Genomic DNA, 15,708 nt, shown 5'->3' on the forward strand with positions numbered 1-15,708 from the left:
GTGTAGCATAAGCAGTCCAGTGATCTTTTAGTTGTCTATTAAAGAAACAGTAACAAAGCAACAAATTTGGATGGGGAAATTCTTAATAGCATCTAGGAGGAGCTATTACTATGATAATGCTGCCAAACAACTCTGAATATTTCATACATATATTTTTCTGATCTGTGGGCCTGTGGGTCAGCCAAGCTTGATTGAATATAGCTGGGCTTGGATGTGAGGGCGATCTGGCTGTGACATCTGTCACCCCACTGATCGCCAGGGTTGAATATAGCTGGGCTTGCCTTCACAGTACAAATGGGCCTGGTCTTCACCATCTCTGTCATTCTAGGATCAGCAGCATCTAAGTCCATGCTCTTCTCACATATTACAGCCTGTATTCATATTACATTTGCTAACAGGTTATAGCCACTCAGGTGGTCAACCCTGTATCAGAGGGACAGGAAAGTAAAGTTCCTTCTTCATGGGAGGGATGGCAGCCATAAGAGTACAGGCATGTAATTGCAATAGAAGGAGTGAGCAAAGAATAAAATACAAGAATCTAATCTTCCTTATTGTCCTTATGATGATGAACTAGAAACCTCTACTTTGAAAATAAACTGTTTACCAAAGCTTATTTCAAAACATGAAACAATGTGCATTTGGAAATGTAGCTCTAATTATCTCCATCTGTTTTTTTTTTCCAGAAATGTGAGGATATTTGGCTTGGAATGCCATCACCTATTCCTGCGAAATACATTCGATACTTAGCCTTGTTGGAGGATGTGTATGGCTTAGACCAATGAACCTCACATTATTCATCACATACCTTTGATTCACTGCTCTTAATATTTCCAAGTTTATTTTAGTAGATGCCATTTCATTCAAACAAAAAAAGAAACAAATTTATATTGAATGAAAATTTGTAAACCACGATAAATCTACTTTTGTCATCATAATTCTTCAGAACATTATTTTAGATTGCTGATATGCTGACACTATTAAAAATGGCATTTAAAATAATGTGGAACATTTTTATTGTATGTGTGATCTATGAATTCCAAAGAATCTCATAATTTCCCATTTAACATCATTTGATTCATTACAATATGAAAAGAAAATGACTTTTGACAGCTATACATGACAGCATAAAATGAAATTATATCTGAGCAATAAGTTGTGATTCTTTTAAACATTTTTTGAAATCTTTTTGACACATGTTTATTACTTGCATAATTAAGTTTTATAGCAACCCACCTCATCAAAATAATCCTTAAACCTCCCTAGAGTGAATGTGTTTATTTTCTGAAGTCAGTGAAGTTATGGGAAGAAAACGAACCTCCTCTTTGCCAACACACACACACACACACACACACACATCTGGAAGAGAAATTAAAACATGCAGTGTTTATATTTTTAATACACTTTTTGAGTCTAAAGTCATCTTATTAGCTTAGGACTATATGCACGTATATATATACATAATTTCAGTGTGACTAAACATGTATTATGTTTGAAATATTTAGAGATGTAAATGTAGAAGATTTTGAGGATTCATTTTGGTTCATTGTACTCGCATACTACCAGCCTGCCCAACCCCAGAGTCTTAAATATTCTGAAACTTCCAACAGTTTCCCCCAGCACTTCCCAGCTTCAATTTTAATTTTATTTTTCCTCAGCAGAATTCATGTAATGTATATTTGATTAAAACCCATAATCACAGACCTGTGGGAATTCAGTTGGAGAAACTTCTCCAATCTACCCCAGGTCCATCTGCCCTGTGTTCTCAGAGATAGTTGAAAACCTGTCAGGAAGAGATTGTGCCAATCACCTCTTCTCTGAAGAGAGAAATAGGAGCTGATGATATCTTGCCTCCACCTCCAGGCTCTTATTTTTTCACTCCACATTTGCAGTAGCAACTCATCTTTTTTTATTTTATTTTATTTGAGAACATACTGTACAGAGGGGTTGCAGTAGCAACTCATCTTGCTTGACAGTGCTGACCCCTGTTTTTCAAATTGAAACTAATCAATAAATTACCTCTCTATAAACCTAGGATAATTCACACTCACCATTGATAGAATAGACTCAACCTGACTTTTTAACATACGAATATACACAATTTAGATATTAGAACCACCTATTCACAAACCTGATTTTGACTGTTTGATTTTTGCCCCCAGTAGCTCCTGCCCTCCCTCACCACTTTTCTTTCTTATAAAGGCAACTGACATTGTCAAGCCATTTTGTCACTAAGATTTTTTATTTTTGAGAGAGAAGGCTGACACTTGCCTGCAAGTTTTCGAGATAACACATCTTGTCACCTATTCAGCTCTTCACTCAGTTGTCTTTCCCTCAAAAGTTTAAATATATAGATAATTTTGCTTTCGTGCAGGATTGTACTGTAGTTCATTTAAGAAGCCAGAGGAGAAAAAGAAGTTAAACAATGATAATGCTCTTAAGTAGATACATGTTGCTGCCTTGGGTCTGGGTTCAAGCCACCATTAACAATGAAATGGCCATTATAGGAATCATAATGATAAACATGATACATTGTAGCCATACAAAATAATTATTCTTTTATAACTAAGCCGTATACTGTAGGAGATTTATAATTTAGAGATAATATCCCCATTAGTAAAGTTTATGACCCAATAAACAGCTCCCACTAGTTAATAAATGCCAAAGCCATAAAAAAACAAAGACTATTAATGTAATAGAATTTCTGTACCTCCCTCTTTTTGCTGGTGGTCTGAAGACACTGAAGGGAAACGATATCTTAGGAAAAACATTTATTCTCCTTATGTAAATATCTGTGAATTGTCTTACAATCCATCTGGAAGTCCCTTCAGTCCCCTTAGTCCCAGGTGGTCCCCAAATGCTAAGAAGTAGATAACTCTGATTTTCAGCACAAATAAACCCTATGACTCAATCTTTGGGGGAGGTGGGGAGAAAGGCTAGGATTTCTGCCTCTTTCTTCCTCTGTCATAGTTCCAGGGTACTCATTTTGAAAGAAGTTTCACAACCTTTCATAAACATATTTTTATCTCCTCACATTTTCTTATTTGATGGAAAAGTGCTGCCTGTGTATGTCAAGGTGAGTTGAAGGGTAATATTGGCAAAGCTCTTGTCCTAAGAACTCATTGTTGATTAATATCCTTGGAGCCTGGGGAATGATTGATTGATAAAGTCCTTTGATAGCCCAAATCAAGTTTTCTATGTAAAATTCAGGAAAAGCCATTAAAATTCACATTAAATGGTTTGCTGAGTCACTATTTTGAAGTATGGCTCTTGTCAAAAGATTACTAATTCACAGTGTTCATTTTATTTCCCCTTTTAAATGATTATCTAATTTTTAAATGTAGCTTAGTGGTAGAATGCTTGCCTAGAATTCATAAAGTCCTGGGTTTGATTCCTCAGTACCACATGAACAGAAAAAGCCAGAAGTAACTCTGTGGCTCAAGTGGTAGAGTGCTATCCTTGAGCAAAAGCAGCTCAGGGAGAGTGCACAGGCCCTGAGTTCAAACCCCAGGACTGGGGAAAAAAAGCAGTGTAAACTGGGTGCCAGTGACTCAAACCTATAATCCTAGCTACTCAGGAGGCTGAGATCTGAGGATTGTGGTTGGAATCCAGCCCAGGCAGAAAAGTCCCCCAGGAGACTCTTATCTTCAATTAACCACTCAAAAACTGGAAGTGGTGCTGTAGAGCACTAGCCTTGGGCACAAAGAGGCTCAGGGACAGTGCACAGGCTCTGAGTTCAAACCCTACAACTGTCATAAAAAAAGTAATGTACTGCCTTGAAATAAGGAGATTGGATCTAAGCAATATGCCTTGAGTTAACAGCCATCCTGGTGCCTTGCTGGGTGGACTGGGATTTACACCCACCTCTGAACACCCTAGAGGTGAGAGAGACCATTCATTGAATTGCAGATGTCATGTTGTTTAGCCTGAGAGCTTTTACTACAAAGAAAACTGGCCTTCCATTTCCCCTAAATGGTTTGATTCACTCGCCTCTGAGTAACCTCTAAATATCTCCCTATATGGAAAATTTGAGGTGTACCCCCTAATATGGAAAGTTTAAGCTGACCTCCTAAATTACTTCCCTATATGGTTTGGTCTGCTTCTGTTAGGAATGGGCCTCCACCCAAGGATGTGGTTTTTGTCTTTAAAGCTTGGTTTCCCACTTCATTTCCCGCCCCCCCCCCCCCCAGTCCCCCTGCCGAAGTTGTAAAGTTCATTTCCAATATACTGTCCTGTGTGTATCCTTGTTTCAGTGGGTCATCCTGTGTCCTGTTTCAGTGTTTTGTTATTTCCCATTCCCTCCCCAGATTAGACATATGTATATACAAGATGCAGGGTACAAAATCAAGTACAGTGACAACAGGGGATATACCATAGGGGAAAGAACATACAAAGGAAACAACAGAAGAAACCAAAATCACATTGTACATTTAAAACAATAACAATAAAGACAGACCTCTGTGTCCATATCTTGGGGTTCATTTCACTTAGCATCATCTTATATGGTCATATGTACATGGCTTTTGAGCTTTTCAGCTCATCTGATAAGATTATCCTATATATACTAATTATTGCAAATAAGGGAAACCATTGGACCTGAACTTCTTTGGGACTGGGTTACTTTACTTAACATGATTTTTTCCAAGTCTTTCTATTTCCTAACAAATGGGGCTGTGTCCTTCTTTCTGATGGAAGCATAAAGTTCCATTGTACATATATACCACATTTTAAATGATCCATTCATCTACCGAGTGGCATCTGGGTTGGTCCCATATCTTAGCTATGGTGAGCAAAAAGGAAGGGAAGGGGTAACAATGCTCAACAAGATATGTACTCATTGCCTTACTCATGTAACTGTAACCCCTCTATACAGCATCTTTACAATTATATATATGTATATATATATATTATATATATATATATACACACACACACACATACACACACACACACACACACACACACACACACACACACACACACACACACACACACACACACACTCCAAACTCAATTCTGGGCTACAGGTCTTTGAGACAGGAGTCCATCTGCAAATGCTGGCTCACCAATAAAGACTCCTAGTTCCACCTCTCAAAATGTGGCTTCTCTGTTTCCTTCCAACTGCATTCCCATACGACAATCCAATGTTTTAAAAGTCAACCAATAGACTTAGCACTTGCTAAAATGGTTAAAAGTTTATACAATAGAGGGAGATGCAAAGTACTGTAACTTTATAATAGTTGAAACATTGGGCATCCATTGTTCTATGCATTGCCTTTGATTCAACTAATGCTATATTATACCATATTGTGGCATTTAAAAAATACTGTGCTATTTAGTGTTTAGTTATGGGAATAGTAAAGCTTCTGTATTGTCTTGACTCCTCAGACACAAGTTTAGGATATTTAAATTTCCCTTCCTTCTCACAAATAGCAAGGAATTGTGGGATGAGATGATGAAATGAGATCTAAAGTTAAAAATAATACAAAGCTCTTGTCTTTCCAACTTGAATTTATCTTCATTTGAGTGGGAGTTGCTTCATAGCATTTCCCTCTAGCTTCTTTCACCTTTTCCTTCCTCCAAACCTTATAATTTTGCCAATTATAAGTCCAGTAGTTTGAGTCTTTGTGAAATAGTAGGGCTTTTCCCAAAATATTTGTGATATTGAACAATGCAGAATCCATTGGATAACATATTGTCCTCTTCCCAAGTATATGCATGTGTATTCTTTTAGTTATGAGTATAAATTTCTTGATTTAGTTTTACTATCTATCAAAACAAGTCTGTAAATGACCTTGCAGCTTCCAAATCTTGGTAGAAGCATATACTCCAGTGATGCAACTCTGCTTTTAGCTTTGCTTGGGCAAAGTCAGAAAGGCTTGAAGATGAAAGCAGGTTAAGGCCTTTCTGAAAATGATTTTTTTCAAGTTATTGAGCATCTTTTAAGATATAGTGCTTTTCAATTGCCAAGAAAATGTAATGCATGAAAATGGAAAGCTCACTGAGGCAAGATCAATGAGGCTCTTGAGCAAATAATAAACCTGGGGCAACAATGAAGCAAACATCATTATTACAAAGGATAGTTCTGACTGTGCAATTAGTTTAAGAGAATCATGCAACTCACCTCCACCAGCCTTCAACCAGGTTGGTTTTAACACACAATTAAGTTCCCCTAAACAGATTTGAGAGAGCAAACAGACCAATCAGAATGTGCAGCTTTTTATTTGCATCTGTTCTTCAGTAAAAATCCCTTCAAGGGGGCTTGTGAAGCCATTATGTCTGGCGTGTGACACACAGAGGAACCCAAGGGTCAGCATCCCTACTCAGAAGCAACTGCTAACAGCTAAGAATTGTGACTGATGAAAAACTCAGCAGTGGCACTGTAAGCAGAAAATTAATGGCTTGCTGGAAACAGTAGGAGCCTTTACTTCTAAATACTCATTAGTTAAAGCAGCCAGGCTTGATGTTATGCAAGTTAGAGAAAGAAGGGGAGGGGACCACCCTTTCCTATTGTCAAGTTTGAACAGAATCTTCACATTCAACTCAAAAGTGGTGAATGGTTCAATATTCATCAATCTAACAGCTTTATATCTGTAAAGCCAACAACAGAGAAAATTCTTGTTATGAGCTCATTACAATATTAAAATCCAGAGGAGCCCATAGCTTGATAAAACATAACGATGGATTTGTCTTTAGAAACTGGGCCACCAAAGTCATCTTTGTGTTTCTTTTTTCCTACTTTGCCTATAGAAGAACATCTGACAGCCTCAGGAACTTGACAGAAATTAGTTTGGCGGCCTCTTTTCCTCCTGTGCTATGTTGCCACTGCTCTTCATTATTGCTGTGAGACCACCCATGGAATAGAGAGCAGGAGCTGAACATAGCCCTGGTTTTAACTATAACCAGAGCCAGCAGAGGAAGGAAGGGAAGTGACAAGAGGACAACTGAACAAGGCAGTCAGAAGGAAAGTGGGACCACCTATTGTGTATAACTCACCTTCAGTTGGAACTTATCCTCTGGGAAATGAGCAGTTACCAATGGGGCAGGGCAGGGGGGGAGGGGGAGATTTGAATCTTAAGTCTCAAAATCTCATGTCTGTATTTCAAAATATCTGGCTGCTTTGTGTATGTAAACTTTGAAGAGCCAAGGTTGGTCATGAGAAAGTTGATTAGGAGACCAGAGAAGTGGTGGATGGTTGGGGTTATGGTAATGCTGGTAAGTTTCTGAGAAGTGGAGACATTCATGACACATTTGGGATGGTGGAGATGAGAGAGAGGAAAGCACCATCATCTTGGGGACATTTTGGCAGCTGAGTAGATGGTATTGCTGGTCACTGTTCTGGGATGCACTAGAGAAAAATAGGTAAATAAAGGAGAAAGCAAGAAACCAGGTGTGGTGACATATGCCTATAAGCTCAACACTTGGGAGGTTGAAGTGTCTGAGCTACATAATGAGATTTTGTCTCAAAACAAAACAAAAGTGGACCCTTTTTTAAGGAATGTTGCATTTTGCAGCTATTCAAATGATCATATATTGGTTAATATGGTATTGATTTAAAAAGTTTTATTAAGATAAAATTTGTATCACAGAAAATTCAACCATTGAACTTGTAAAATTCATTGGCATTAGTACAATCATTAGTACAATTCACTGGTATTGTACAGTTATTACCTCTAGTTCCAAAATATTTTCATCATCCCAGAAAGGAAACTCTATGCCTGTCAAGCAGAGTGCTACAAAGTTAGAAAAAGACATAATCCTTAAATTCCTGGCCAACATATCAAATATGTTACCAGACATTTAGAGCAAGCAAGTTGACCTCCATCCTTATGTCTGGCAAGAGAAGAATTCATGCAAGATGCAATCATAGTAAAGGTTTTAGGAAAGGTTATTAGGAAGTGTCAAGACAAGGAGAACATGTGGTATAGACATGCCCTGAAAGTCAGCACTTAGGTTAAATAGGGAGAACTGGAGTCCTTGAAGACAGCTTTCTGATTTGGTGGGTATCTTTTCTGTTCTCTATAAGGTCATGGTGCCAAAGACTTAATGCCCTGTACTTATTTCCTCATTGTTCATGCTTACTTAACACTTGTCTTACTTTGTAGCTCTCTGCTCCCATTTTGTTGTCAGATGTAGTTTGGTTTAGCAGCTTACCCTGCCATCTGCAAGCTGTATAGTCCACAGTTCCCTGATTTCTGCCTTTCATCCTAATTCCTATCAATAACCCATTCCTCATCCTCAGCCAAGCAAACTAGTTTGATTTGTCTCTATGAATTTGCATATTGTAAACATTCTATGTAAGTGAATTACATAATATGTGATCTTTTAATCTGGCTGCTTCACTTAACATTGTTTGGGTTTGTTTTATTGTAATATTGGGGATGATATTCAGTGCCTGCTATGTAAGCATTCTGCCAGCAATGATTTTGATGTTCCTCCATGTTGTACTATTCATTGGTACTTTATTCCTTCTTTTGTGACTGAATAATATTTAATTTTATGACTATACCATAATTTATTTGTGGACATTTGGGCTTTTGGGTGTTTTTCACCCATTGGGGTTGTTTCCACCGTTATCCAATTGTGAATAGTGTTACTGTGAACATGCACTATGTGAATTTATTGGAATATTAGTTTTCAGTTCTATTTCAATATGTTCCTAGGAGTATAATTTCTATGCTATGTGATTTTTCTACATATCACCTTGAGAGAAATTGTCAAAACAATTATTTTTTTGGCGGTCATGGGGCCTGAACTCTGGGCCTGGGCACTGTCCCTCAGCTCTTCAGCTCAAGGCTAGTTCTCTACCACTTGAGCCACAGCATCACTTCCAGCTTTTTCTGCTTATGTGGTGCTGAGGAATTGAACCTAGGGCCTAATGCATGCAAGGCAAGCACTCTACCACTGAGCCACCTTCCCAGCCTGAGCCTTTTTAATTTTTTTTTCTTGTCAGTCGTGGGGCTTGAACTCTGGGCCTGGGTGCCATCCCTCAACTCTTAGGGCTCTACCACTTGAGCCACAGCGCCACTTCTCCAAAACATTTTTTACATTGACCAAAGGACTTCATATTCTCCTTAGCAATGTATGGGGGTTCTAGTGTCTCCACATCCTTGCCAACATTTGTAATTCTTTCCTTTTTCTTTAAATTATAACACTGCTAATGACTAGGGACTAGGAACTCATGGTTTCAGTTTGTATTTCTAATAACTGAATGATGTTGGACATCATTCTATTATTTTGTTTGTATATATCCTTTGGACAAATGTTTACTGAGGTCTTTTACACTAAAAACGACTGATTTTTGAATGCCAAACTGAAACTGTGCATCACTAAAGTTAAGCCTACTAAATCATGATGTATTATCCTCCTTATATATTGCTGGATTCAATTTATTAAATTTAAAAAATGTGTCTCGTGTTCATGAAAGATACTGATATATGGTTTTCTTTTGTTATATCATTGTCTTATGTGGGTTTCTTGACAATATTGCCTCAGAATGAGTTGGGAAGTATATCGAAGAGTTTGTGTAGAACTGGTGTTCTTTCCTTAAATAGTTGATAGAGAAAACCATCCAAGCTATCTGGAACTGTGGTTTGCTTTGTGGGAAGATAATTTAAAGTAACAACTCAATCTCCTTCATAAGTATGGGGCCTTTCAGGCTATTTCATCTGCAATGAGTTTGTAGTTTGTGTCTTTGAAGGAATCTATCCATTTTATATTGATTTATTTCAATTGCTCACTAATATTTAATTCTTACCCTTTAAGTAGCTGAAAAATCTCTAATGATACTTCTTTGCTGATATTACTCATGTCTCTATTCTCTTCCTTGGTCAGTCTGGCTAGATATTAATCAGTTTCATTGATGTAAAAATAGCTTATTAAAATATTAATTTTCTGTTTTTTATTTTACTGAGTTATGCTTTGATCATTAGTATTTCTACTTCTTTTTATAGTTTTTTAAGGTTGGAAACGGAAATAATTGATTTGAGGTCTTTTTAAAATGTCAACTTTGATCGTTATAAAACCTTCCTAAATACTGCTTTATTGGTGCCCCATATATTTTTTTATATATTGTGCTTTTATTTTCATTCAGTTGCTCATTCTGATACTTTCTATTTTACCTTTGATTTCTCCTGTCATCCACAGGATATTTAGAAATATGTTATTTACTTTCAAATGTTTGGGGACTTTTCATATATCTTCCTGATGGCTTCTAATTTAACTCTCTCTGGGCAGAGAACATACTTGTATGACTTGTGTATTTCTTAATCCTTTGAACCTAATTTTATAGCACAAAGATAGCCTAACATGGTAAGTGTACCATGTGCACTTGAAAAGAATGTGAATTCTAGACTTTGGTGGAGTGTTAAATAAATCAGTTCAGTCAAGGTGTTCAAATCTTCTGTATGTTTCCTGCATGTTGTAATAATTATTAAGATAAGAGTATTAAAATTTCTAACTATAATTGTAGTTTTCACTTTTTGCTTTATGTATTTAGAAACTGCTAATAGCTACATAACCATTTAGGACTATGTCCTCTTGATTAATTCCCATTTTTATCAATACGTAATGAATTTTCTTATCCTTAATTTTTGCTTTTAAAACCATATTATCTAACACTAAGCAAAAGGAAAGAAATGTACATACCACCCGATGTGGAAAAAATAACTATATTGTCAAAGTTCATAGAACTCATAAACTTTATAGACTACGATAAAGACAATTTGCCCCATGAAGGTGAGAATGTGTTTGTGACTTTAAGTATCACTATCCCACAATACTGTGAAATTTGTGAAATTTATGTAATCACTTAATCACAATAAAAAATTGCTAAAAATTGAACACCAGGAAATGAGAAAACAACTATATTACCTGTCAATAAAGCCATTCAAGCTTTCTCTTCATTAGTGTTACCATGATAAAATATTTTTTCCGTCTTGCGCTGAAAAAGGGACCTAGGATCTCTTGTACACTAAGCAAGTGCTCTACCAGTGAGCTATCTATCCCCCACCACCCACCCCCGCAGGCTAATCTGTCCTGTCTTTTTTTGAGAGAGAGAGAGAGAGATGTCACTATTATAACCCATATTAGCTAAGATTTTTCTTCATAGCTCAGCTTCAGCTTGAATTTGTAGCCTTCAAGGTGCTGGGATTACAGATAGGCACCACTGCACCTGCTTCTGATTCCTTCTTTAATTCAAAGCCTCTTCTCTCACTCAGTCTCCAAATTCAGCATTTTACAGGTTAATTGGAGATGGGATCTCACAAGACTATTTCTACCTGAACTGGCTTCTTCTAGGTCTCAGCCTCCTGAATAGCTATGTTTATAAGTGTGAGCCACTGGTACCTGTCTATCTCTGTCTATCTGTTTCTCTCTCTCTCTCTCTCTCTCTCTCTCTCTATATATATATATATATATATATATATATATATATATATATATAAAATATATATATATATATGTGTGTGTGCGTGTGTGTGTATGTGTGTAAGAAACTTTACTTATCATTTTCTTATTCTCCACTTTTAGTTTGGCTTTGCTTTTTTACTCAGTTTGCCAACTGTTTCCTTTTAATTGGTATATTTAGATTACTTGGATTTAAGGCAATTAATATATGATTAGACTTAAATCTAGAATCTTTTTTTAAGTTTTTTTTTTAATTTTAATTTTTTGTGAACATACTGTACAGAGGGGTTACAATTGCATGGGCAAGATAATGAGTACATTTCTTATCAAGCATTGTAGCCTCCTCCTTTGTTTACCTGTCACATCCCTTCCCAACCTCCCCCCGCTCCCCCCACCGAATTCCACCCCCCCACACCAAAGTTGTAAAGTTCGTTTTCGACATTGACAACTTGTACTTCTCATTGTTGCAACGGGTCCACCTGTATCCTTAAACGACTTGTTTTTCCCCATCTCCTCCACAAGTTATACCGACATCAAATATAGTGAAAGCAGGGGTTATACTGTGGGGGAGGGACATACAAAGCAACAAAGAAATAATCTTATAAATGCGTTAGAAACAAATGCATGAAAGAAAAAAACATTTAAATACATATCTAAGGGTTCATTTTCCTAACATCACCTTATCTGACCTTTTCTGCTTGACTCAGACATATACTAGATATTGCAAATAAGGGAAACCATGGGACCTATGTTTCTTTGGGCTTGGCTTACTTCACTTAATATAATTTTTTCCAAGCCTTTCCATTTCCTAACAAATGGGGCAATGTCATTCTTTCTGATGGAGGCATAGAATTCCATTGTGTATATATACCACATTTTCTTGATCCATTCATCTACTGAGGGGCATCTGGGTTGGTTCCACATCTTAGCTATGGTAAATAATGCTACAATAAACATAGTTGTGCTGGTAGCTTTAGTGTGGTCTTGTTTGTAGACATTTGGGTAAATGCCCAAAAGTGGGATTGCTGGGTCATAGGGGAGTTCTATGTGAAGTCTTTTGAGGAACCTCCATACTGCTTTCCAAAGTGGTTGAACAAGTTTACACTCCCACCAACAATGAAGTAAGGTTCCCTTGTGTCCACATCCCCTCCAGCATCTGTTGTTGTTAGAGTTCTTGATTTTTGCCATTCTAACTGGGGTGAGGTGGTATCTCAATGTTGTTTTGATTTGCATTTCTTTTATGGCTAGGGAGGTTGAGCATTTCTTCATGTGTCTATTGGCCATCCTTCTTTCTTCTTCAGAGAAGTTTCTCTTTAAGTCTTTAGCCCACGTATTTATTGGGCAGTTGTTTCTTTGAGGATTTGTTGTTGGGGGATTTAATTTTTTGAGTTCCAAGTATATTTTAGATATGAGACCCTTGTCCGTTGTATGGCTAGTAAAGATCTTCTCCCAATCTGTGGGCTTTCTATTGATTTTGCTAGCTATGTCCTTTGCCATGCAGAAGCTCTGCAGCTTCATGCAATCCCATTTGTCCAACCTTTCTTTGATTTGTTGTGTTTCCGGGTCTCTATTAAGAAAATTTCGGCCTTCGCCAAGGAGACCTAGGGTGTCTCCTATTCCATCCTGTACTGTTTTCAGAGTGTCTGCTTTGACTCCAAGGTTCTTTGATCCATTTGGAGTTGATTCTGGTGCAGGGTGATATATAAGGATCTAGCTTTAGTTTTCTACAAGTAGTTAACCAATTTTGCCAGCACCATTTACTGAAGAGGCTGTCTTTCTTCCACTCTATTATTTTAGCTCCCTTATCGAAGATTAGGTGGCTATAGGTCTGTAGGTTCATTTCTGGGTTTTCAATTCTATTCCATTGGTCCTGAAGTCTGTTCTTTTGCCAGTACCAAGCTGTTTTGATTACTATGGCTTTATAGTAGAGTTTGAAATTTGGTATTGATATTCCTCCAGCAGTGTTCTTTCCATTGAGGAGCGTTTTTGCTATTCGGGGTCTTTTATTGTTCCATATGAATTTTTGGATTGCCTCTTCTATTTCCTTGAAGAATGAGGTTGGAATTTTGATAGGTATCGCATTGAATTTGTAGATAGCCTTGGGAAGTATTGCCATTAAATCTAGAATCTTAACTTTTTTCTTTTTGTCTACCTTTTTCTGCTTCCCTTTTCTCCTACTTTTGAATCAATCAAAATTTTTGTATAATTTCCAGTTTATCTTTGTTGCATAGTCATTATTGTTGAGGAAAACTTTATTATTAATATTAACTATATTTCTTGGGGTCTGCAAATTAAACTGAAACCAATTAGCAAGAGAAAAACCATATTTAATTATGCATATCTATTTGAGAGTTCACAATGAAATGTGACTCAGGAGGCAATTAGAATTTGGTGCTTATATACCACCTTTTTAGGAGACAAGCACTGGGCATGGTGGGAGAGTACTGGTAGGCAGATCAAGATTCAAGATTGGCCCCAGGCAAAAAAGACCCATTCTGAAAAATTAAAACAAGAAAATCAGGCTGTGGATGTAGCTCAAGCGATAGAGAATCTGTTTCACAATCATGTAGTCCTGAGTTCAAACCCTAATACCATTAAGAGAGAGAAGAAAAAGAGAGAACATTTGGAGGAGAACACAATACTTAATAAAAAGGAGAAAGGAAGATGATTTATGAAAAACAGATGACTTTTTGCAAAGATAAATTGGTTCTTATGAAAATGGATGGGCCAAAGGACAGTTTCATGGTAGCAATTTCATTCTAAGATATGAAAATGTTTCTAGCAGCTTTATTCATAGTAGTCCAAACAATCCAGCTGGCCTTCAATAGGTTAATGGTTAAACTGTGGCACCTCTATGCTGTGGAATATTATTCAGCAATTAAAAGGAATAAATTACTGATATAATATGAGAACTTGGATGAGTTTGAAAAGAATTAAGTTGTGTGAGAAATTAAGCAGTGTTGGAAAAAGCCAATCCCAGAGGTTATGTACTGCATTTTTCCATTTATATGAGGCCTGAAATCAGAAAATTATAGACATGAAGAGATCAGTAGTTGCCAGAGGATACTGAGGCAAATGAGGGAGAGAGAAGTGGAAATGGTTCTGGTTACAAAAGGGCAGTGTGAAGAATCTTATTTCATAATTATCAATGTCAGTAGTATCCTGATCATGATAAGTATTACACATTTTCAAGGCAGTACCATTGATGGTACTCAGTGGAGGATTCCAGAATTGTGTTTTATTTTATGATCATGTAATGGGGGTTTGACTTCAGGACCTTGTGCTTGCTAGGCAAGATCTCTACCACTTGAACCATACTCTGAGCCCTTTTGCTTTAACTGTTTTCTGATAGGATTTCCCACTTTTGCCTATGGCTGATCTTGAACCATGATCCTGCTACCTGTACAGAGATACACCAACACACCTCAGCTTACTAACTTTTAGCCAAGGCTGGCCTCCAACTATAATCCTCCCTATTTCTTCTTCTTGAATAATTAGGATTGCATATGTGAGCTACCACACCAAGCCCAAATGATTTCTTTGTTATATTTCCCTTAGTTGCATATAAATCTATTATATCAAAATAGAATGTTACATTTCAAAAAATGTGATTCAGAAAAAAATGTGTTCATCAAAAGAAATTCTCTTCAAATCAATCCACATTTTTGATGTAATCACAATTACAATGCAGAGCAGCTTTGGGGAACTTGACAAGCTGATTCTATAACTACCTCTATTAGTCCTTCAGGCAAATGCCAATAACTTCACTGGGGATTGTACCAAAACTTTAACAAAGAAATAATACTAGTTCTATATAACTCTTCCAGAAAATTGAGAAGAAAGGAATACTTCTCAATTCATTCTATGAATTGAATACTCCTCTGATATAAAAAGCCAGAAAAAGATACAGAGAGGAAAAGAAACCATGGATTAATATCTCACATGAAACTTTAGGAAAATAAATCCAGTAATCTTTAAAGAAGATAATTATGATCATGATGCATTCAGCTCAGAGGTATAAAGTAGGTTTAGCATGTAAAAATTATTGTCACAGCAGATTAGAAAAGTCATATACTCATTTAAATAGATTTATAAATGAACTTGATAGTACCCAAGTCTCTTGATTTATAAAAGCATGGAAAAGTAGAAGAGAACTTCCATAAGTACCAAAAAAGGAAAAGTAAACTAGGTTAAAAATCAGAGATGAATGCTTTTCTTGTAAGATTAAGGAAAGACTGGTGATATGCTCTCACTTCTGTTCTGCATTGTACTGCACAGTATACAAATGGCAAATAAGCTTAACAC

The 15,708-nt window shown here is 36.7% G+C and overlaps 1 protein-coding gene across 3 annotated transcripts in view; it reads left to right on the top strand.

The window, feature by feature from the left end:
- Window positions 1–982, top strand: part of Efhc2 (EF-hand domain containing 2) — a 198,535-nt gene extending 197,553 nt beyond the window's left edge. For all 3 annotated transcript variants that reach the window (XM_070039203.1, XM_070039204.1, XM_070039202.1), the window contains one exon: window positions 684–982. In XM_070039203.1, the coding sequence (XP_069895304.1) occupies window positions 684–782 (99 nt within the window). In that variant the 3' untranslated portion in view covers window positions 783–982. The remainder of the gene's footprint in view (window positions 1–683) is intronic.
- Window positions 983–15,708: the final 14,726 nt, after the last annotated feature.

This window comes from Dipodomys merriami, unplaced genomic scaffold (assembly GCF_024711535.1).
Source record: "Dipodomys merriami isolate MVZ:Mamm:240054 unplaced genomic scaffold, mDipMer1.0.p SCAF_3, whole genome shotgun sequence".
In the NCBI taxonomy this organism is placed as follows: domain Eukaryota; kingdom Metazoa; phylum Chordata; class Mammalia; order Rodentia; family Heteromyidae; genus Dipodomys; species Dipodomys merriami.